The sequence below is a fragment of the Amphiura filiformis genome, chromosome 4, assembly GCF_039555335.1.
Source record: "Amphiura filiformis chromosome 4, Afil_fr2py, whole genome shotgun sequence".
In the NCBI taxonomy this organism is placed as follows: domain Eukaryota; kingdom Metazoa; phylum Echinodermata; class Ophiuroidea; order Amphilepidida; family Amphiuridae; genus Amphiura; species Amphiura filiformis.
Window position 1 is genome coordinate 64218199 of NC_092631.1, and position 23420 is coordinate 64241618.

General features: G+C 38.0%; 1 protein-coding gene across 1 annotated transcript in view; it reads right to left on the reverse strand.

Moving 5' to 3' along the window:
- Window positions 1-1473: 1473 nt before the first annotated feature.
- Window positions 1474-23420, reverse strand: part of LOC140151191 (uncharacterized) — a 35040-nt gene continuing 13093 nt past the window's right edge. The window contains exons 10-15 of the mRNA XM_072173442.1: window positions 7379-8813; window positions 6990-7150; window positions 6285-6463; window positions 5707-5955; window positions 3828-3976; window positions 1474-3218 (exon numbers count right to left, since the gene is read on the reverse strand). Coding sequence (XP_072029543.1) covers window positions 3024-3218; window positions 3828-3976; window positions 5707-5955; window positions 6285-6463; window positions 6990-7150; window positions 7379-8813 — 2368 coding nt within the window. The 3' untranslated portion in view covers window positions 1474-3023. The remainder of the gene's footprint in view (window positions 3219-3827; window positions 3977-5706; window positions 5956-6284; window positions 6464-6989; window positions 7151-7378; window positions 8814-23420) is intronic.

The window sequence follows — 23420 nt, forward strand, 5'->3', positions numbered from 1 at the left end:
GTTTTATTTTAATACCTTTATTGCACAAAAAAATAATTACGATCTGCGGTAACAAAAAAATCGAATAAGCACAAGGTCCGCAGAACGTGTTTATTGTCTGATGTTTTATGAAAAAAAAACATTCGCGTGAGATACATAATATAAGACATACAACGGCTTTTATGTATCGCAATTTCAAAAATGATTGTTGCACAAAAAGCAACAACATCTACAATGGTTTAAAAGATGTGTTCTCAAGCTACGTTTGGAAGTAGCAACTGTATTAGATTACCTTCAAAGTAGCCGAGTGCTGTTCTTTAATAATGGGCTATTCCAGAAAATAGATGTACACCCCCTACAGAGGTGTGCGGATATCCGGACTATTTGTCCAATCGAGACTGTTGGAAATCCAGACTTTTAAAGTGTCCAAAAGTAAAAATATCCGGCAGAAAAATAGTTCAACATCAGAAGTCCTCAATTCAAGGGTTTATTTTGGACATTTCCGTCATTTTTCCTTCATTTAATTGGATTTCCAGACTTTTTCAAGTGATATTGGCAACTGGAATTCCAGTCGTTTTCAGTAAGCAGACTTGGAAATCCGTACATTTCTTTGATTGAAAATGTACTCCTCTATAGGGGGTGTGCAATTATTTTCTGGAATAGCCCAATATGCTTGCGATTAATTGTTGCGATTTAATTTTAATTCTAAAAGACGAATTCACTTGTTTGAGGAAATAATGAGGCGTTGTGCATCCGTTTTGTTATAAAATCAGACGCTCATTTTTTTGCTTACTGAATTTATCAAAAATGTTACAGTAACATCCTTTACGAAACTTACCTCAACCATATTTAAGCTAAATTTGCTTCAGATTTAAAAGAATGGCGCCAGACAATTGTTAGATATACTTCACTCATGTGATGAATTTTAACAAATGTGAGCAAAACATGTATCTCTTGTGCCGTGATCTTGTCTTAAGGGGCGTGTAATGGATTAATGTTCACACATAAGAGAATTTGTAGAATTATAAGGCCCTACGCCGTGAGAGCAAACACTGAAGTCGGATCAACTAAGTCGAACCGACTTCAAGTCTGCAATCTATATTAAGTATCTACTATTGTAGATGTCAGATTACCTCCTGAAACGTTAAGTAACAAGTAGAAGACTCTTCTTTCAAGTGATGGGGCCTTATGGGGCTGTTGTCGTGTCCTATTCTTACTACCTCACTGCATTATCAGATCAAAGATGTTAAGTGGCCCAATAGGAAACGAACTCGTGCAGTTTTAAAGATGATAGCTTAGAGAAAATGATGCATTCAATTCTGCGAGGGTTTTTTGGGAAATGGTACTGTAGCTTTGAGTCACATAGTTTTCTAATTCAGAATACAATTAGATCCATTGAACTAAATACTCCGTCAGGAGCAAGTCACCAGACACATTGGCAAGTAGATATAATATAATTACAAATGTCGGTTTTATTTTGGCTATATTCTGTCATTGCCGCCTTTTGTGAAACTGGCACCGCACATACGCTCGTATTACAAAAGCATTCACATTCCCTTTAGTATTGTATTTTGAAGCGCTTACAAATAAGAGTTGTTTAACACCTGGTTAGTTAATGGATTCAAATCACTGCACAACGTATCCAATGTGAGTTCAAATTGTAGTTTTTATCGGTTATCTACTTCCTACATGCACGCGGTCTTTAAGTCCCATTCAGTGATCTCAGCGAAAGAATACAAGTTGTTTTTATAAATCCCTTAAAAATGAAGGATACGTCGTTAAAATGGTCATTTGGTGTTTTTGAAATGAACAATTTGGGCAAAAAACAATGAAACAGCATTATTGACAAAGTTGAATCCCCATTGAAATACATGTAGCTAAATTACAGATTCATGTCAAATGTCTTATTTTGTTTTACATACACGGATTTCGACTGAACTACTAGCAGGCTATGTTAGCACATCTATGCCAATGACAAAGGTACCAAAATCTGAATTTGGATGATTTGTACGATCGTCTGGATGAGCAAATCACTGAATAGTCCTTCAAGGCAACATAGCAACTTAAGTGTCACGGGTGTCCTATATCCGCCAATATTTAAACCGGGCGAAGCAAGATAATACAATTATCTGGTGGGTCGTCCGAAACTAGGAAAACACCGGCCTTACCAAATTAAGGTCTTATTTAATCCGCGTGTGCATGCTTGTTCTATATCTGCCAAAATTAACACTATTAAAACAATAGCTTTAGTATGAAATCGTTTTCCATGGCGTTTTCTGCAAGGAGATTCAAGCCCGGAGGTTCAAGGTGTGATCATAAGAACCAAGATTGACGAAAGATTACTATCCTGTCATCTTCTTTTTATTATCAGTAAAAGGCATCGATCATATGAAGTTGCCATTATATATAGCTTTAAGTTTTGGGAGATGTATTAATTCGGCTTTCCTTTTGGTAGCAAAAAATTTCTAAAATCACAGCACGTAGCTCCAGACGGATATAGCTGAACATGGTGAATGTTGCCTGACATATTTAGCGACATGCTGCAAGAACATTTAAAACCAGAGGCGCTTATCAGCAGAATTTTGGTCTCAATTCCAAGTCTAGACAACTAAAATATGCCAATCCAAAATAACTCTTTTAGAATATCAAAACTGATTTACATCAGCGTTGTGCATTCGTTAAAATAATTTGGATTAACGAGACTACGAGATTCTATCAAGCTTGAACTACAAGCCGACGAGGTCAGTCCCCCTGGGTCGGTCCATTCAACCAATGTTGCTTTTTTTTTAAATGATGGATATTAGAGGATTAATTCTAGAACAGCGCTTTGAAATTTAATATCAAAGTGACCAAATAAATAAATTTAAAAAAATAAAACACCCATGCACACTTTTACCCTGGACTTTTAAACTTGACTACTCGATCCACATACACCTGTGTGATCAATAATAAACTTTCGCCCGGTCCTATCGTCTGCTTATTTTGACCCCTGCATACTGCAGCTGCCTTTCTACCACTTTCAATTCATTACAAGTAGTAGCCAACTACACTGCATCCTCCTCTGTCCTTTCGCCATCTGGTATTCTCTCCTGCTCCTGGATGCTATTGGTCAACTTCTCCGCGGCGTCAGTTATTTGCCCATTGGCTTGTAATGATAAACCCAGCATTCGTAGGTTATCTCCTCTCTGACGGCTTGTGCATTCTATTTGGCCCAACATGACGATCGCACCTTGAAATGCCTGGATAACAGATAAAAGTGCATTAGTATTCGTATACATGCTGCTATGTACATTTCTAATTAACTTCAGATGTACTTTCAGAGGCAAACGAATCAAGTGGGTAATTAAGGATCAAAAAACAATAATCAAGGACATTTATAAGTGTTTTGTGGATGACATTGCCGGAAAGAGTTGTCACTAGGTGTTATAGTGTTTCAAATGCAACTCATCGTATATATTCAAATTACTAGTAAGCATGGTAAGAGTGTTAATTTCAATAGATTAAAAAAACAAAAAAATAATAACAGTGTTGAAGTCAGGGCAAAACTCTGTATTCCAATTAATATGCAATCGACTTTCGTGTAGCAATCGGTATTCCGGGTGGTATTGCTTGGTAGATCGGTTTTCATATCTACTTCAGAATTAGAGCAATGATGCTAATTCGTGGGTGAAGCTGCAAGATTGTCATAGGTTGCAGGTGAGTTCAACATAGGATGAATCAATAGATGTGTATAAGTCAGTCGATCAAACTGAGGTAAGGTGTACCCAAACGGAAAAGCAATGTGCAACTTGAACGAATTCGGGTTAATCAACGGCTATGCTTTTATTTGACACCTTAACCAATTATACCTCCACAGATTTCTGATATATTCCTCTTCGATACCAAATCATTCCAATATCATGAAGAATCTCAGCAGCTTGCATATGTGGAAGTCCCAGCTCTCTGCGCATTTCATAAGCCTCACGAAGCAATCCTAAGGCGTAACTACTATCACCACCTGGATAAAAGACAAATATGATTAGGGAAAGGAGAGTAGACGGAAACCATTTAAACAATTTAACTTAAAATTGAAAATATTATGTACTGCTACAGTCAGTCTACAGGGTGTATCAAAATGATTGGTACCCATCAATGTTAATGTTTTTTGAAAAGCCTGTATCTTCCTAATACAATATTGGATACGCTTGAAATGTCCAGAATGTATAGTTTATGACTTGTTTTACAATTAACCTACAAATTATCTGGATCTTGTGTTGAATTTTGATGTGTCAGGCCCATCCATTAATGATGAAAACTGGTGGGTACCAATCATTTTGATACAGCTTGTATTAATACCGACGCGGACGCACACATTGTGCCGACTTTGAATGCACGCATATCAGCAGCAGATACGCAGCACTGCGCACTGTTTACGCGCTGAATACGCGCGCGTTGTCACTTTGTACTTCAGAGTGGACAAACTGTACTGATTTGGAAAAATGATTTCGCCACTTCATTTCCAACGCGTTCGCTATTATCCTAATAGTAATAGCTTACATGCTATAATGCTAATCTAGGGAATTACTCAAGGGGGAAGGCAGAGAGAGATACCGGATTTGGAGTCCCAAAGGAGGAGGAATATTGAACGGGAAAGGAAATGACTAACACGAAATGAAACAGAAATACGTATATTAAATTTATTGTGATTTTACATCCATTAACACACAGATAAAAATAATAAATGTCTATATTATTCCCTTACCAGAGTTACATTGCAGCACTATAATTGAATTTGATACACGCGCCGCTCGTTATGACAAAGAGTAAACTCGCCGTCATAAAGCAAATGCCTAAACAAAACTTCAGTAGACGAGATGATTGCGTCCGAACGGTTTGGAGGATCAACGTCAACAAGAAGTGATATAATTGAATACATGAATACAAAAGCCACCTAAGTCCATAGGAAGTGATTTTGAGAGAAAAACCTGTGTATCATTTTAATTCCTTCAGTTAGATTTACCTGGTCAATATGGTAAGTTTTACGTGCAAATGAGTGGATTAACCTGTATTAGGTATGACGATTAGCATTTCAGGGACTTCGTGGGGTTCATTTTAAATTTTGGACTTAGGTGGTTGTTTGAATCATATACAAAGACAACAATGGTTGAATGAGATTACCACTAGTAAGATAATACAAAATAAAGCACACAGGTATGTATAATGTTGATAAGCATTCTGCCATGTAATATAAACCACCAACTTTCCTTTATTAAACCCATTTTTTGTTCAAAAGTCACTCTCTAGCAATGAATGTGTTACAAGTGGACTTTTTATACATACTGGATTTCAATCAATGTGTTACAAGACTCAAATCATGGAATTGGGTGATTCTTTCATACATGCTATTTTTACATGCTTAATAGACACAGAGAATAAATTTGAGTTCTTCTTTCATACATATGACAGGCCTATGTATAGCAACAATTTCCCATGCTTAACTCAATTTGGCCAAAGTATGGACTTAGGTGGTTTTTATATTCATATATTCAATTATCTAAACATGAGAAGTACATCTCTTATATTGGGACGTTGCGTTTTCTGGCCTCTACGCAAAATTTACAAAATAAAAGTTGAAATAATAACAAAAAATTCTATACAAATTTTTTGGCTTGATTTTTTGGTCCATTTTGAAATAACCACAAAAAGTAGAGGTTAGATAGTAAGATAGCCTTCTTGCAGAATGTTTACCTGTTTTAGTCGTCAACCTGGCAACGGTTATCAATGACTCAATGACAGCATTGGACGGATCTTTGATGAAATACTTCTTGATTCTCATCCCAATTCGCGCGGTTTCTAATGCTCTGCCCAAGTCCCCGCTCTTCTCATAGGCTTCACTAAGATTGTTGTAACAGCTACCTAACGTTGGGTGGAACCCGTAAATTATTTGCCGTAACTCCAGACACTCCGTATGGTATTGGACAGCTTCTTCAGCGCGACCTGTTGGTTTTAAGAGAATTACAGGTTACGAACACAATCAGAGGATAATTTAAGTAGCTCTGGAACACAATGGAGATATATAAAGGTGACCAAACTTAGCCGTGCATAAATTAAAATGGTATATACAGCTGTATATACAACGACTTTACTGACAGTCATGCCAAAGAATGTTAGTTATTTATTTGAACCTCTCTTCTTCTCTCGTCATGTTGTCAGTCCGTGGTCATGTCTCCGACACATTGGCTTCCTTTTAACCTGGTTCCCTAGTGTCTGAGCATGCACGGAGTAACCGTCCATAGAATGAATGAAAGAAAGCAAACCTTTCTCACCTATATCAGTGTATAATATTCCTAGGCTTGATTGTATGCATCCCATGAACCTGTCAGTCATGAATGACATCTGAGTCATGCCTTGTGATACCACCATTCCCCTCTCTTGATACGACGCCTGGTCTTTGTCAACCTGCTTCCTCACTCGCTTGATCATGTTGTACGCGATGCGCATGTATCTGTAATAATTAAAAATGCATATTCAAGAAATATGATCTGATACTTATCGGACGTACTTCAATGATATTCTGGTATAGCCTGACACGTCTAGTAATTGCCGAGCAACCGTCCAATTGTTCATCAAAACACTGGGTCATAACATATTGACGACAACGCAGTTGGACTCACTTGCTCGCATGGATTGAAACTCGTGGACTGAAGACGGCAACCATTGGGGGAGGAGCGCGGTGTAGGGATCAAAAACTGACGGATGTACCTTCGTAATGAAGATATCAGTGCCTAATGCACCTTGATCTGGCTGTTTCGTATACATGGTATAAGAAAGACTGAAGCGGTGGCAGTTAAAATAACATGTATTAAAGATGTTCTCGGATAAGTCTTTTGCGCATCTATATGGTCATGCTAGGGTCACAGCGAATATTAGCCACCGGGAACCCACTTCCATCGTTACGCACTACCCACGCGCTATATACATGTACTTCGCCAAAAAGTGCGAAACAATTCTGTTTAAGAATGAGTTCTCACCTCTCAGCCTTCTTAGTGTGTCCCATATCAAACCAATAATATCCTATATGACTGTACAGCCACGCCAAGTCATGGCTATCACCTAATGGTCGCAAGTATTCCAACGCCTTTCTATATTGGTCATACGCCTTGCTGTATCTTGTCTGGGCGAAATTGAGCACCTGTTGGAGAGGTATGACAGAATGATCCATTTTTAAGTTAGCGGAACGTAAAAATGCAGCATGTAGTTATTGACAAGACAACGTCATTGATTATTATGTATCATAAAGAGATAGGGACAACACTTTTAATCATACTACAACATAAAACTACTTGGTGTACACATTGCAAAATGAGGGTCTCGAAAACCTGAAAGAGAAAACTGACAAATTAATGTGTTGCAAACTAACCTGCCCAAACGATGAAAGCAGTATCCCACACTGTCTGGGGTCCCTTAGTTTGGCGGAATGCATGATGGCTTCATAAAAGTCCACAGATTCTTTCTTTGGCATCAGATTGATTATATGATACTCTGCATTGTAGGCGATGTCAAAGAACAACTCGTAGTGTTCGTCAATCAGATGAACCGCTTGTTGAAGAAGTTTCTCCAGGTTGGTCAACTCTTGGGTTATCAGGTGGAACTTCTGCCCACGACTGCGATCAGCAAGAGGTGCCAAGCGTTGTAGAAGCTGCGCAAAAAACTTGCAGTAGCGATTCCGTATGAGCGATTCGTCTCTGAAGAAACCGAAACGATCTTCAAGAAGAGCCTTGACGAAGGTATGGATCTGAAAGCGTTCACATTGGGAGTCACCTTGCAAGATGAGGCTTAAGGAGTGGAGCGGGCTGATCACGTCGTGTTTGGCAACAGCTACGGAAACACCGGTTATGTAAGCTGCAGCTTCAGGATTGAATGTCCCTGGTATGTACGCAAGATCAACACATCTCTTCTTCAGATACATATTCGTTAGTTTCTTAACGCATTTCTCTAACTCTTCGTGCATCTTGGTGTGTTCAGTAGCATCAATAGCAAAGGCACCTAACTTCGATGATTTCAGAAGAGAGAATATTTCGTCCGGAGTGTATATATCATCACGAATAGTGCGTGCTGTGATGATAAGAACATGTGGAATCCCGGCGCAAAGTGGAACCAATTGATGTTCCCAAAGACCAACATCTCCGGCTACGGATCTAAATAGCTGCCGAGATTCTTCTGTGGATAGAGGTTGGACCTCGATGCTATGAAAAGTATCCACTTCCCGTTCCATTTTGAATTGTATTCGCGAGGTTATCACCAAGTGCAGTCGCTTTGAAGTGTAACACAAAGAAGTGCAGAAGAAGAGAAAGTCATCTCGAAAATCATCGTATTTGTCGACTATTTCAGCGTTTTCAAATACAAATAGGTGCATTCCAGGTGTGGACTCAAGAGCCTTCCAGAATTTGCGAGGATTCTCGGCTATACCTGGATCCGTGCATCCAAAGACATCCATTACTGCCTGTCGAATATTCTGTATTGCCTTCATTCCTCGAAGACTAATGACATGTTTCTCCAGGTGCTCACTAAACCAGTACAAAGCGTTTTGGGACAGCTCTTCTGCCACTTTCTGCGCTATATAGGATTTACCTACGAGTGGAAGACCGGTGAGTTGGATGATATTTCTACCGGCACGAATCCTGGATACTGCTTCGTTAACGATGACCATTTGTCCGGTAAGATGGTGATGGTCACTGGCGAGATTGGTTTTACCAGTGGGTTTGAGTTCGTCGTAGTGTTGCGTGGTTTCCGACTGGAGGTTCCCGTGGATCATCTGACTGCAGGGCATCATCATTGTGCTTACGTTTAGCCTCCTGTACGAAAATAACATGTAAAGTATGTTTTTTTACATTAAATTATCTTGTACTAACATAATGCTTTAGGTACTGTAGTTGTGAAAAATTACCTTGGCCTACAGCCTACTTAAGTTTTGCCTGCTACAGATAAGTAACAGGCAAAAAGGCAAACAGATAAGTAAAATATGAATGGATAATGTATAAAACCCACCTCTGACTATGTCTTGGGCAAACTACAAAGAAACAATATTTTTAGAAATATCTTTGAAGTGAATCAAATAACTCACCACTACTCACCTTTCAAATATCCAAGAGTTTGAAATATATATCATTAGGTTCTAATATGAAATTACAACCACTACTTCCTTACGGCTACAACATGCTATACATTTAAAAGAAATACAACTAACCTTCAGAGCACCAAAATGGACTTTGGTCAACTTAGCCTACGTGCAATCATGAAAGATGTGTCATACATTGGTAAATATATCGCGGTTGGGAAATTCCTATTATATTTTTACTCATATGCCCACATGAAATATAAGTGCACAAGTCCTGGTGTACGTGTTGATATTTGCTAGGGCAAAGAAACCCACACAAAACAACAACATACTTGTAAGCAAGTAAACATACTAACAAACAAAGCACCCATTGGCTCGCCCAGGATCTTGTCGGGTGAGTTCGATGACGATATGGCAAGCCGTTGTGGTCATAACGTGTTGGTTCAATTTGTTTGCCAAACTGTATTTGAACCGCGTCAGTCCCTAAATAAAAAGACCCAATAGGATCATACATTTGCATTTTATACATGGTCGTGTGTCTTGATCTCGCCACCAAAAATGGTGGCGACGTTACATTTTGCCAAAGTCGACTCAAAACAAATGATGATATCTCTGTCAAGCAAGAAGTTATTGTCATGCTTGTGGTATCATTTTATTGCTAAATAAAATGCACTTTCAACCCTGTAAAAAGAAATACTTGAACTTTTTTAATACTGACACTGTGCTTCATAGAATTCAGAATGGGCAGGGTGGCGGTGGTGGGGGATGTGGTACACACAAACTCTATGGGATTGGTATTTTTAGTGCGTAATCTGCTTCTGTAAAGGCTGTAAATTGGATTTGGACTCTACTTAGCATCTAAAAGACTCATGGCCTTACAGCTAAACAATTCTACTAATTGTTTTTAATCATTTATGATTGGTTTAGTCTAAAAAATACAAACTTTTCCATACAAAACTACCCGTTGTCATATTAAACACTGTAGTAAGTAATGCAGATGTCTTCAAAATCTAAAAGTTACTGTAAAATTTTAATTACTTATCCTATCATAGTCAAAGTATAGATTTTCTCAAGGGAAATTTGACGAGGAATCTAAATATGGACATATTTTTTTCTGTATGGGTTAGGGGGAAAAATTTTTGGTTCAAAATATGTTGAATTGTAAAAAAAATCTAACATACTTTGGGACACCCTATATTCTGAGATTACCAAACAGCTGTGATTTCGTTTTCTTCCTAAGTCACTTGGCTCTCCATATCTTCTAACCAAATGAATGTTGTTTACTTCCAGTTTATTACTTGAAGTTGGTAATAAGCAATGCATTGAGTGACCCATTTTTTATCAAAATCTTTTTGATTCCACCCTGTATAACTTGCAGGTCACCCTGTATAATGAGTTGAAATGTATATTAGCATTGATTATGCCATCAGCTTTCCAAAAATGTATACTTTTGCTAGTTTAGGGTTGATGATTGTCGAGATAATCTAATTAGAAACCCGGTTGGTGTAAAAATTCACAATATTTGTCATGTAACGCTAAGGGTGGCGAGTTCAGGACACACGGCCACATGGGTTAAACATTTAAGTTTCTCCGATTTTCGTAAATGGAGGCAAACTGTTCCTCAATTTCAAGAGATTCAGGATAACGGAATAGTTTGCACTATCTGCGATATGAAGTTCAGAAGATATATATATATAACTCATAGTTGTGAAACAATATACCCAGACATCGCAGATAGTGTACAACGTTTTTGAAAGATCTAAGCTAGATGAACAATTTCCTAAATTGTATGACTTTTTACCCCTGTGCAACACGTACAACAAGCAAATCCACCACAGACCGCTTGTTCCGGGACCCATAACATAGGTTGTACGCGCACAAACTTTACGTTTCTGGGATCCATGGGACCAGACGAATAATTTGACATGATTGAAAGAAAGTGTTATTGGAATAAAATAAATTTCCTCACAATTTGGGGGTCTTTTCTCAAGAGCCCCGGTCTCAAAATACTGCTTGGCAGACAACAGATTCGAATTCAGTGTACTTGATTTAACACAAAATAATAAGCTGTGGTTGCCCGGTTTACAAAAACTTGCCGAATGGATTGCGATTTTTCCAAATAACTATAACCAGTCTATAATTTTATTTCTTCGATATCTTAATCTGCGATTCATGAGGTCATCGTGGTGCTCGCGATACGATGATGTTATACATGTATCTTTGAGATTTTACTGTCTAAAAGATCAGAGCAATATGCCTAATCCATGTATGGACCTTTTAATGCCCGAAATGGTAGGGTTGCCAAAAAATACTTGCCCGTCTCCGTCTACCAATAACCACTTGTACACAGTAGGTCTGCATGTACATGTTTGGGAACACAATTTTTAATGGACAATTTTCAAAATCGCTTTTCTTCCTGGAAGAATTCATAATTCGGGTCATAATTATAAACATGAGTTTAAATTTAAGCCAAAAAAAGAAAAAGAGAATAGTAAAAACAAAACCCGGTTTACCATCAGATATTCTATCCGAAATTCTGATATATTAAGGTATTCAATGTATGTTGGCATATGACACACTATACTGCGGGTATTAGGCCTACAAGAGGAAGCGTAGGTTTCCGTTCGACCTCTAATATAGATGTCCTTTATATCATGATATATAACGGAAAATCCCGCGAGTGTACAATTTTACTAAATTTAGAAATGATGTAGGCTTATAATAATAGACGAGTCCGATAATACACCAATGTTAATTTGCTAATAGAATAGGCCTAATTGTCAAGGATTTTTAGGTCTATCAATCCTCTCAGCCATCAGAATAAAAAAGAAAATATTACTCACTGGTGTAATTTGTCAATGGCCTTTCATTAGGGCCTATTTTGCCTAAAGATAATAAGAAAGTCAATTACACTAAAAACACAAGTTTCCTACCACCAGCACCAAAATCGTCATAATTGATTATACAACCGCAACGTCGCGGTGCTTTTTTGTTGGTAAATAAGTAAAAATAAATAAATAAATAAATAAATAAATAAATAAATAAATAAATAAATAAATAAATAAATAAATAAATAAATAAGTAAATAAATAAATAAATAAATAAATAAATAAATAAATAAATAAATAAATAAATAAATAAATAAATAAATAAATAAATAAATGAATGAATGAGTGAATGAATGAATAAATAAATAAATAAATAAATAAATAAATAAATAAATAAATAAATAAATAAATAAATAAATAAATAAATAAATAAATAAATAAATAAATAAATAAAATGGCCATACCAGTTCAGTGGTGCAGCCAGTGAGAGGCCAGTTTGACATTAGTAGGCTAATCTGCTTACGCCTTATGCGCGTAAGTAGGCCTGCTGTGTGCGGACAAGCGTTACGACGCGCCAATTTAGCACTCGCTGCAGTTGCGCTCATACATTCACGCGGAATCGCGCGTTTAACTCGAGCAAGTTACTGTTCCTTTTCCAAGTTGATTTGTGCCATTCTTGCAAACTGAACTTGAGATTTCTGTTACTTTTTGCGACTTCAGGTGTTTTTTAAAGATACAGCGACTAAAACATCAATTTGGTGAGTATACAAAATCCTCATAATTATTTGTTCCTGATGTGTCTTGGCGAACCAGAAAATTCTAAAATCTTTATGGCGATCTTTTTTAAAATTATTACTTTTGCATCAAGGTTTACTTTTGCATCAAGGTTAAACAGTTGCTAAACACTTTGAAGACAAGGTTTAATGTTGGAAGGAGGGCAGAAAAGAAAAGATCTCCCTAAACATGATGATAAACTAAAGTACAAATTTCGTTAGCATGCATGTTAGGGAGGGGGAGTCAAAAATCCTGATTACGTTTGTGATCTTGGGACTTGGCGCTTTCGGGTTGGAATTTTCAACATTTCAAATTGCAAACATACGTTGAGAGGGAGTGAGGGAGAGGTCATAGGCCTAGACTAGTACATCTGATAAGCTGAATCATTGTGCACTTTGTGATAAAAGGCCTTGTAGGCCTACACACATGAAGTAGGCAACATGAACTTACATGGTCCAAAGTTTATTTCAAGATGTGAAGGCATATTATGTGCATGTGGAGGTGTTTCAGATTTGATCAGGAAAAGTCACACAGGGGTAAAAATGTGAAGTAATACTGAAGATGCCCCAACCTTGTAGCTCCTTGTCGACAGACACGCCAAATTATTCGTCTAATCACAAGGCTTTCAAAAATGCATAGTTTGTGCTATCTACGCCTACGGCATATCCTTACACTCAGAGTTATTCTACAAAAACCTCATTTTTGGGTTGAAACGGCACATTTTGGTTGTACAGGGGTAAAACTGGGTTTCAACTGGGCCCGATTTTGACAAAAATGGTGGCAGCTCTAGCTGACAGGAATCATAAAAGAATAGTTTTAACCTACTGAGATAGAGGTTGAAAATGTCAAATGCCATTGGCTGGCCATAGGGCCCTGTTGATCGTTGACTTTTGCAATAAGTAAAGAGTACATTTGTCATGTCAAAGCGAGATACTTTTAGGTAGGATCGTAAATGAAGAAATAGCCAAAAATCTGCCCGGGTGATTTTTTTTCACAATTTGGGTTTGTTGCGAATTTGTGATGTTATTAATGTTAAAAATATTGTCTGATAGTTTCAGACCGGAATATAGCTGGCATCTTGTATTTTTGAGACATTTTTCAAGGTAATTCCTACTCACATTGTCAATAATATTTTTAAAGGCCGATATCTCAATTGCCAATTTTATAATACCATAAACTTATATGAACTCAATATCTTCGGTTAGGAATGTCCGATTTCATTGGAGAAAACGGCGCTGTGGAGCAAAATATATTTAAGATTAAATATTTAACTTTAAAATTGATAACCTGCCCAAAAGTGTCTCCTTTTGACATGACACGTCACATTTAGATGTTTTAACAGTAGGTCTACTATACTGTTTCTTGAAAATCGGATCAAGTTGAAATTTGTACCCCTGGACAACCATGTGCTGTTTTGACCCAAAATGAGGTTTTTGGTAGAATAACTTAAGTCGAGAAGTCGTAGATAGCACAAACTACACATTTTTGAAATCCTTGTGATCAGAAGAAATGACCCTCGTTCATTCAACTTAGCGGAATTTACAAATATGGACGCGTTCCTTAACCAATATTTTTGAAAATCTTACAAAGTGCAACTGCATGGGATATTTATCTGAGACGAGCTCTATGCCTGCACTGCACCCATCTCATATTCTGTATCCGTTCCTAATCCTTTATTTTGTATTCCACTTCTTTTTCACTTTTCTTGTTCCAAAGAAGAATAAGCGGTTAAAATGGTTGTCAAACTTGGCCTGCGAGCACGAAGCCAGCATTTGCTCACATTGCCAATAATTCTGTTAACGTTGGCTTTGTGTGATACGGGACATGGGAGGACCGTATTCCTGACTGATATGGAGGAAAATGTTCCTTGCACATTGGAAGGCTGCGATTGTTCCCTGCCAAGTCTTGAACTCATCTGTAAGGACACGTTCGGCGTTGTTGCAAACCAATTGTTTCTCCCCTCTGCACCAGTTCTGATTCGGTAAGTAAAAGATGGGTTGTTGGATGTGCAGGATGTCTTGCACATCTCTGTCAGTTGACTGTAGGTCTATCCGCAGCGGAAAAAAAGCCAACGTAGCAGCGTTTTCCAAACAGGCAAAACATCATAATGGCCTAAAAAGAAATGGCCCCACGCATAGGCATATTGCTTAACATCCTAGGCTATAATCATGATAATATTAATACAGCATGTTTTTTAAATTTACAATTGTTACAATTATTACAATTAAATAAACAATAATAATATTAACCAAGAAAATTTTAAAACTTTCAACGGAAACTGAAGGCAAATAAATAAATATTTACCTGCTAATATTTTCGGTAACTAACTGTTACCATCCTCAGGCAGTGATGACTGGCTGACTGTCTTCTTCACACTTGGATGATTTTGGTGTTTCTAGAAGACAGTCGTAAATTCTCGGAAGATCCTGGCCCCCGTCTCTGTTGAGCTTGACGTGTTTTTCCTGTCTGATGGCTATGGATTCCTTTATCTTGCGATTTAGGAACTTGCTTTCTTTCTTAACAATCTTGATATTGGGGGAGTCCAATTTGTGACCTGTGTTCTTAAGATTTTCTGCGACAGCAGAATTAACTCTTGACTGCACTGTTGCTTTGTGACGTGTGTTCTTTCAGACGATCACCCAAAGCCCGTGCAGTCTCGCCGATGTACACACTCTCACAGTACGAACACGGAATACGGTACACCACACCTGATTGATCTACAATCTTGGACTTGTCCTTCGGAGCAACAAGCTGTTGACGGAGAGTAGGGGCCTACTGAGCGGTTTAAAATCGGTCTGAACGTTGTAGGTGCCAAAAATGCGCTTGAGTTTCTCTGAAACTCCTTTCACATACGGGAGAAGCGTGAGAGGCGGCTTTCTTTGAAAGCCAGAGCCAGATGTGACTGCAGTGCTGTTGGTTTTTGGTTTCTTTTTCTGACTAGCTTTAGAAAAAGTCCAGTTCTCGTATCCACATCTGGAAAGCGCACCCTTTATATGCGAAAGTTCCTGATCGCGATCCTCCTTCTCGGTGACGATCATATTGTCCGTTCTATGGAATAGTGTTTTGACCACGCTAAGTTTGTGTTGAAGTGGATGGTGGCTTTCAAAGTACAAATACTGGTCCGTATGCGTGGGTTTGCGGTATACTTGTAGTTTAAGTTACCGTCTTCCTTTCGTGTGATAAGAGTATCTAAGAACGGAAGTTGTTTATTGTTCTCAGGTTCGATGGTGAATTTGATGTCAGTGTCTACGTTGTTGATATGATCAGTAAACTCCTGAATTGTATCAGTCTTTAACACCACGTTAGTATCGTCGACGTAACGAAGCCAAATTTTCGGTGGGCAAGGAGCGGATTTTAAAGCTTCCTTCTCAAAACGTTCCATGAATAGGTTCGCAACCAAGGGCGAGCAAGCCTGAACCCATCAGTGCCGCGCCATGACATTGCTTGTAAAATTGGTCGTCAAACACGAAGTAAGTTGCGGAGAGGCAGAATTCAAGCAGTCTGAGAACTTGATCAATGTTCAAATAAGTCCGGTTTTCCCAAGTGTCGTCCTCCTCGAGTGCGCGTTTGATGGCAACTATGGCGCTATCAATCGGGATGCTGGTAAACAGAGCTGAAATATCGTAGGAAACCAGCGACCCATCCTCATCAACATGCAAGTCCTTGACTATAGATCAACAAAATCTTGAGTGTTCTGAACGTGGTGTTCCGACTTGCCGACAAGTGGTGAAATAATGTCCGCTACAAACCGAGCAATGTCATGGGTCACCGAGCCGATGCTAGACACAATCCCGGACACAATAGGTCTAAGAGAATTTACGACTGTCTTCTAGAAACACCAAAATCATCCAAGTGTGAAGAAGACAGTCGGCCAGTCATCACTGCCTGAGGATAGTAACAGTTAGTTACCGAAAATATTAGCAGGTAAATATTTTATTTATTTGCCTTCAGTTTCCGTTGAAAGTTTTAAAATTGTCTTGGTTATTTTAACTACCGGAACGTATGAGCCTACATAGCAGCAATAATAATATTGAAAATAAACCACGATCTATTTTCAGATGCAACTGTGGTAGTTTTGACCCGAATGACTTCAGCAAACCCAAGCTTGGCGACATCATCAGTCTACAAATTGACTGTCAGGAACATGGTTATCATCTCATTGACCTTGTGGATTATTGTGGTAAGAAAAGTTTTCCAAAGACAGCTGCCGCTTGTTTATGCTGTCCAGTTTAAAATGGGCGATTACCTCCATACAAGAGCAGGATGCGCATTAACGTTTCAATGTAATCTCCTGGGGTGCGCATCCGTATAGGAAGAGTCTACACTCGGGTAGCCTCAAAGTTTAGCGGAATTCTCAGACATGTCAAATTGAGTATTTTTATTATTATTATTTTATCATTATTATGGCAAATTTGACATTTGCATATGTAATTTTCAATCATGGATTTTTTTTCTTTCCACAAAGCTTTAATCCACGACTTCGACACTCCAACAGCTACCGGAGATGCTATGCAAGATGTTTCTGCAAAAACAAGTGAGCCTTTTGGTGAACTTCGCGAAGCCGTGCCACTTCACTATAGGCCTACTGATTGGATTATAGATGGAGACAAGAACCCCAGAAATCCACCAGAGGAACTACTTCAAGATGTTTCTGCAAAAACAAGTGAGCCTTTTGGTGAAATTCGCGAAGCCGTGCCACTTCACTATCATAGACCTACTGATTGGATCATCGATGGAGACAAGAACCCCGGAAATCCACCAGAGGAACTACTTCAGGGTGAAATCGAAGGAAAGAATAGGACATATGAAAGCCAAATGAAGTTCAGAAATGTTAGAAGTCCTAGAAAGAGGAAACCACCGCGACGTTCTAAAAAGAAGAAGCAATCGTCACGTCCCAGAAAGAAACAACCAGCACCTAAAAGGCAGAGCCGCCCCGATACCTCAATGCAGGTGGCGGGTGGTGGTCAGGAAGCTAACCACCACCACCATCCAGCATCACCATCTCCTGAAAGACAAAGCAGCAAGAAAACGACAAGCAAGCCAGAGAGGGTGAAACAACCCAAGCAAGGACGTACGAAAAATGGGCGAAAATTGAAACAAAATAATCATCTAGAATTTCCTAATTTACCTGTCGATGTTCAATTCTATGAGGAAACGTATGACACGTGCAAATGTGTTTGCACGAAAACTAGAAAAATAGGAAACACGCCACAAGAACTTGATGGGAGAGTAGCTCGCAAAGCTGCCGATGATAAAATATATGAGGAGAGCAATGATGCCTGTCAGTGTGTGTGCACACCAAATAAGAAACTAGGTCACCATAAAGTGAACAAAACTAAACATACAAGTCATGCCATTGACGTACATACAGGACATCCCCAACAAGAGCACCGAAAAGAAATTCATGGTATTGAGGACCAGTTGATAAAAGAAACTCAACAAGAGCAGCAAGGAGTGCTACTCAGTGACCATGGTGACGAAGAGTATGAAAATGGTGATTACGACAATTACATAGATGAGTTAACTGATTACGCAATTTACGGCAGGAGAAAGAGGGAAGATAATGCAATAAACAGAGACAGAGAAGGCATGAGAGTCAACACTAAGAAACATCTCGAAGCGGGCTATTTTGATGACGACTACACATACGACCCAACTGCTAAAAGTAACAAAATGATGAAGAGAAGAAACAAATTTGAATATGGTATAGAAGAGCCCCATCATGTTTCAAATGATGAGAAAGAGCTAAGAAGGAGGGAAACGAAATGGAGAAAAAGACGGGATGCGCGAAAGAAATTCAACAACAGACAGAGAAAAGACAGGTCACAAAAGCGAGTCCGCGGTGTTCAAGGAAAGAAAATATATTCAGATAATCTTGCTGACCGTATGCATGATGCCGAATCTGAGGAGGATGTTGACGGTAAAAGTAACCAAGTTACTAACAAACACAAATGGGGAAATCTGGTCAGGAATAAAGTGAACAATAAAGCAAAAAGGAAAAATATTGAAGATGCACGTGACCAAGCTAGTGTTGAAGCTACTAACACATACACCAGCGGGAAAAGTAGGCGAGAGAGAAATATTTTAAGCAGGAGTGAGGACGACATTCCAGTAAATGATCAGTGGAATTATCAAGATTATGATGACGATTATGAAGAGGATAGCTATTACACAATGGAGCAAGAAAAGAGGGAGGACTATGATGATGATGATGATACTTACGAAGAAGCAGATCAAAGGACACCATGTGGTAAAAGTGGAAAAAAGGATAGAAGGGAAGGGAAATCGCGAAACTTTAGAAATAAAAACTATTTAAGCACCGTTCCTGAAGAAATTGAGAGCTATGGAAACAACGTGGGGCAGGTGGAAGGAGACGAACAACATAGCATAGACAGTAGAGAACTCGTTACTGTCTATGAACATACAAAGTACCAAAATGAACAACAACAAAAAGATGCAGTGGATGATGGAGCTTCCGAATGGTATGATAGTTATGAAGCGGATGATTATAAAGAGGATAACGATTATGAAATTCAAGAGCGAGAGAGGAGAGAGAAAAAGGGCACTAAGAGCGATGACGTGGATCCCAAAGAACATAAGGATATAAAAGAGGGCACTAAAGGAGATCAGGACATGGACGATGACGAAGATAATATTGTTGAAGAGAATGAGAACATGAAAGATGACATGGAAGATGAAGACACAGAAGACAACGATGACATGGAAGACAAGTACGCAGATGATGAGGACTCGGCGGAAGACCAGGACACAGAAGATGATGACATTTTAAAGCAAATGAAAAAACCTGCTAAGAAGAAATCTCCTAAACATAGTCGGCAGAACTTAAAGCGCTTGGAGAATAGAAAAGAACATGATACCGATAAAGAACAAGTCGAGATCAAAGGAAAGCTGGTACATAGAAACAATAAGCATAGCAATGATGAAAAGAATCCCAAGACGCTCGGGACGGGGATCACAGCTATCAAACATACACATAAGAAACAGAAAGAGTCCGACGTTGATGATGATCATCATCCGGAGGAAAGAAAAAAGGTTGATAACGGACAATCGGATTTTCATTCAGAATCCAAACAGGCATTAGATGACATTGATCACGAACGGGAAGATGGAAAAGAAATTTTGGAGAATGAAGATGAACAGATAGACGATGATTTTGAGAGTAGTGAAGCAATAGCAACGCTTGGATACCTATGGTATATGAAGTAGATTGATGCAAAATGTCGATACATGCACAATGTTATATTTCAACTTGATCCAATTTGGAGCACACACTGGCTGTCGCATAGGGGGTGCATCAATATTCACACTCACGAGGCCATTCCTATGGCTTGTCACAAACATTATTACCAATCATGTTATATACTGTAAGATATAAAGTTCATGTTTTAGTTGATTCCAGTAACTGATTTGTTTTTGCAAGTTTAGCACTTTTGTGAGCATTGGAACTGATAATTTTTGGCTATCAACCTTTACCTACTTCTAATGCCTATATCTGCTGTTTTGAGCTCCCTCCCCTCTACGCACGATCTAGTCTTTTGTTTCTTTCCAGTTGTTCAAGGTATCCTTTATTGATCAATGTGTTTTGTGTCTTCATCCGTTGGATTACCCCTTTTTGTTTGTAAAATGATGATTAGATTTAATATGAACGTTGGTAACGTATGTGACTTTCAAAAGAATTGACGAAGAAATTTGAAAATTATGACTCAACATTACACTTTTATATTCATATGACGTATCAATAAGTTCAACTTGTTACAGAAATACCCATACAGTCAGCTATGCTACTTAATGCTGATCTGCATTAAAGAATACGAATATCTGAAAGTGAAAGCCGAAGAATAGGCCTAAGTCTGTAATATTCCGATTAATTATATAGCCTTTAATAAGAAAAATCGACAAAAGTAAGAAAATAGCAGTGTAGTGGGCAAAAAAAAGTATCCTTACACTTGAAAAAAATACTAATTTTAAAACTAGTCCATATTTAGGTAAATTTATTTTATAAAAAGATGCACTATCTAATCCTGCACATTATGACACCCCATTGAATCCAGCATGACCTCATGAAGTAAAGTTACAAGCATTTGATTAGACCAAGGTCCCGTTTTAAAATTGACAAACTAGCCTATTCAAAAACCCACGGACTAGACTTCTGGTTTGAGAGTGGTGGATGGCTAGTTTATGCGCGCCTGTTTTTAGATTTTAAAATCTAAAACAAAAGGAACAAAAGAAAACTGAAACAAAAGAACTGGAAATAAAATAAAAGTTGTAAAAAGAACAGAGAAGAAAAATGAAATAACAACTTATTGCTAAACTTTGACTGAAGAAACTGTTATCTCTTTTTGTTGCGCTTGTTGGAATGTTTTTGCCTTGTACCCTCGTACAGTATAGGACAGTTTGTCACTTTTAAAACTGGACCTTCGTCTAATCAAATGCTTGTGTAAATTCACTTCTTGAGGTCACATTGGATTTAATGTGGTGTCATAATGTGCAGGATTGGAGATACAGACAGACCTGAAACAGGGTCTTTATAAAAAAGAGGGAATAAACTGAAAGTGCCCAAAAACGCTGAAAAACAGCGTAAATATAGGGTAAAATGGGCTGAAAATAAAAGAAAACACATAAATTTCAGGAATAAAAAGGGGAAATCAGATGAAAAGAGGAAAAGTTTCAGGTCTGTAGATAGTGCATCTATTTAATCAAATAAATTTACCCAAGTATGGTATAATTTTTTCCAAGTTTAAGGATACTTTTTTGGCGCAGTATAACGAAGCTCCAACATTGACTATAAAAATTTCAAATTGTATCTTTATTGGATTGCTTTTCATTCTATCACTTGCAGAGTAATTTGGCCTACTTATTATATTTCTTACAAAAATGTTGTTAATGAAAATAATCAATCACTGTTATTCAGATATATCATACTGGTATCATTGGGGGTGTCAACGTTCGGATTCATTTCCAAGAAGAGTGAAATTGCACAGGCCTATTTTGTATAAACTTCGTTTGAAGTGTGAAATTGACTTGAACAGAGCCAGTTTTCATGGGATGGGATGAGGCCTCTTACCACTCCTCAAATCATGTACAAGTAGTAGTGAATAAACATGTTTTGAATTTAAATATTGCACTTTGTTAAAGCATTATTTCGGCTTGTCTTGAATTTGAATAATTTTGAAACCCACTTTAGCCCCAACAGGACCAAAAGCCGCAAAAGCTACAGCACCAAACAATTGCGAGAACAAGTATCTCACATGATGCGATTGCATCATCATGCAGAAGCACATAAATGTGCACACAGAAAGATTGGCCAGCCAACGGACCAAGGTACTCCCCCGTGGTGCACTATCACTGTTCATTTGTCTTGCACAAAAAGCCTCCAGTAAGTTGGGGCTAAAAATATTACAGGATGTTAAGAAAACCAATTTTTAAATTATTAAAAGACTGTAGTTGAAGAAGTGCCTCAGTGTAATAATTTAATTAGCTCTAAGAAAAAAAGGCAATATTCTCAAATATAAAAGCTGTGGATCAGAAACTCTTTTTATTTGAATGTTGTGGTATTAACAGTTCTTGCATCATTTTGATCTATACATATATGTTTGAAACATAAATTGTTTGACAATAGAATATAAGCAAATTGTAGCACTTTATTCATTTTAAAACTATTTTTGAACACACAGTCACTGCTTCCACTACAGTCTTACACTGAATGGACATATTATATTATTGGCTGTTAATCCAAGACTTGGAGAAATTCATATATGTAGACTGAGCACCTAAAACAGGTGGTCTTTCCGGTGTCATACAGTGCTTTCTGGTGACTAGTAATTGGGATAAATGATATTGATAAAGATCACGAAATAGATGCAGCTTTCCAGAGTGAAAGCCTTGCGCTTTTCAAACACAAGGATGTTTGTACTAATCTTAATACAATCATGCCTGAAACATTATTCAGTTGCTCACTTTTGGGTTTATCCTTAGTATAAGAGAGCACGGAATATTAATAGGATTAGAGTTAGGGTTAGGATTTAGGGTTAGGGTAGGACTAGGGTTAGGATTTGTTTGGTATTCTCTTACACGAAGGATACACCCACTTTTGGTAACTTCAAACATTTTGTTGGCCAAGGCAACTAAAAAATACACATTTCATGTACATATCCTTAAAACTTTTGAATCCATGCTTTCTTCAAATGTTTTCAGCTTTGACAGCCAGTTGCCATGGCAATTGCCATGAGCATGAAAGTTAGTCTTAAAAACACAGTGGTCAATCTGTCATCCTAACCAGCTGGACTTCACTTGGGTCACCATACTATATGCCCTCTGGCAATTCCAGCCCTGAAACTCACTCCCTGCCCAGCTGACCTCCAGAGCACCAGGAATGTGTTGACATGCAAAAGGTCAAACATCAGCAGGTGTCGAGGTATATAAGATCAAATTATGAAATCCAATATCAGAAAATGAAACCAGTGAAACAAAATTAATTACCCTCGCTAATCGAGGGTAATTTTGCTAAAGTTCTTTAAGGACACGTCGACGAAATGACAAGCAAAGATGTGATGATTAATGTTCCTTATTTTTTTTTGCTTGGCATTTTTTATTATTTTGAAAATCTTTTTATAAAAAGCCTCAAGCTAATGACAATTACAAACAAATGTGTTATCTGCAAAATTCTGGGGCAAAAACGCAATCATACTTTATTTTTTCCTCAAAATCCTAATATTTTTGAC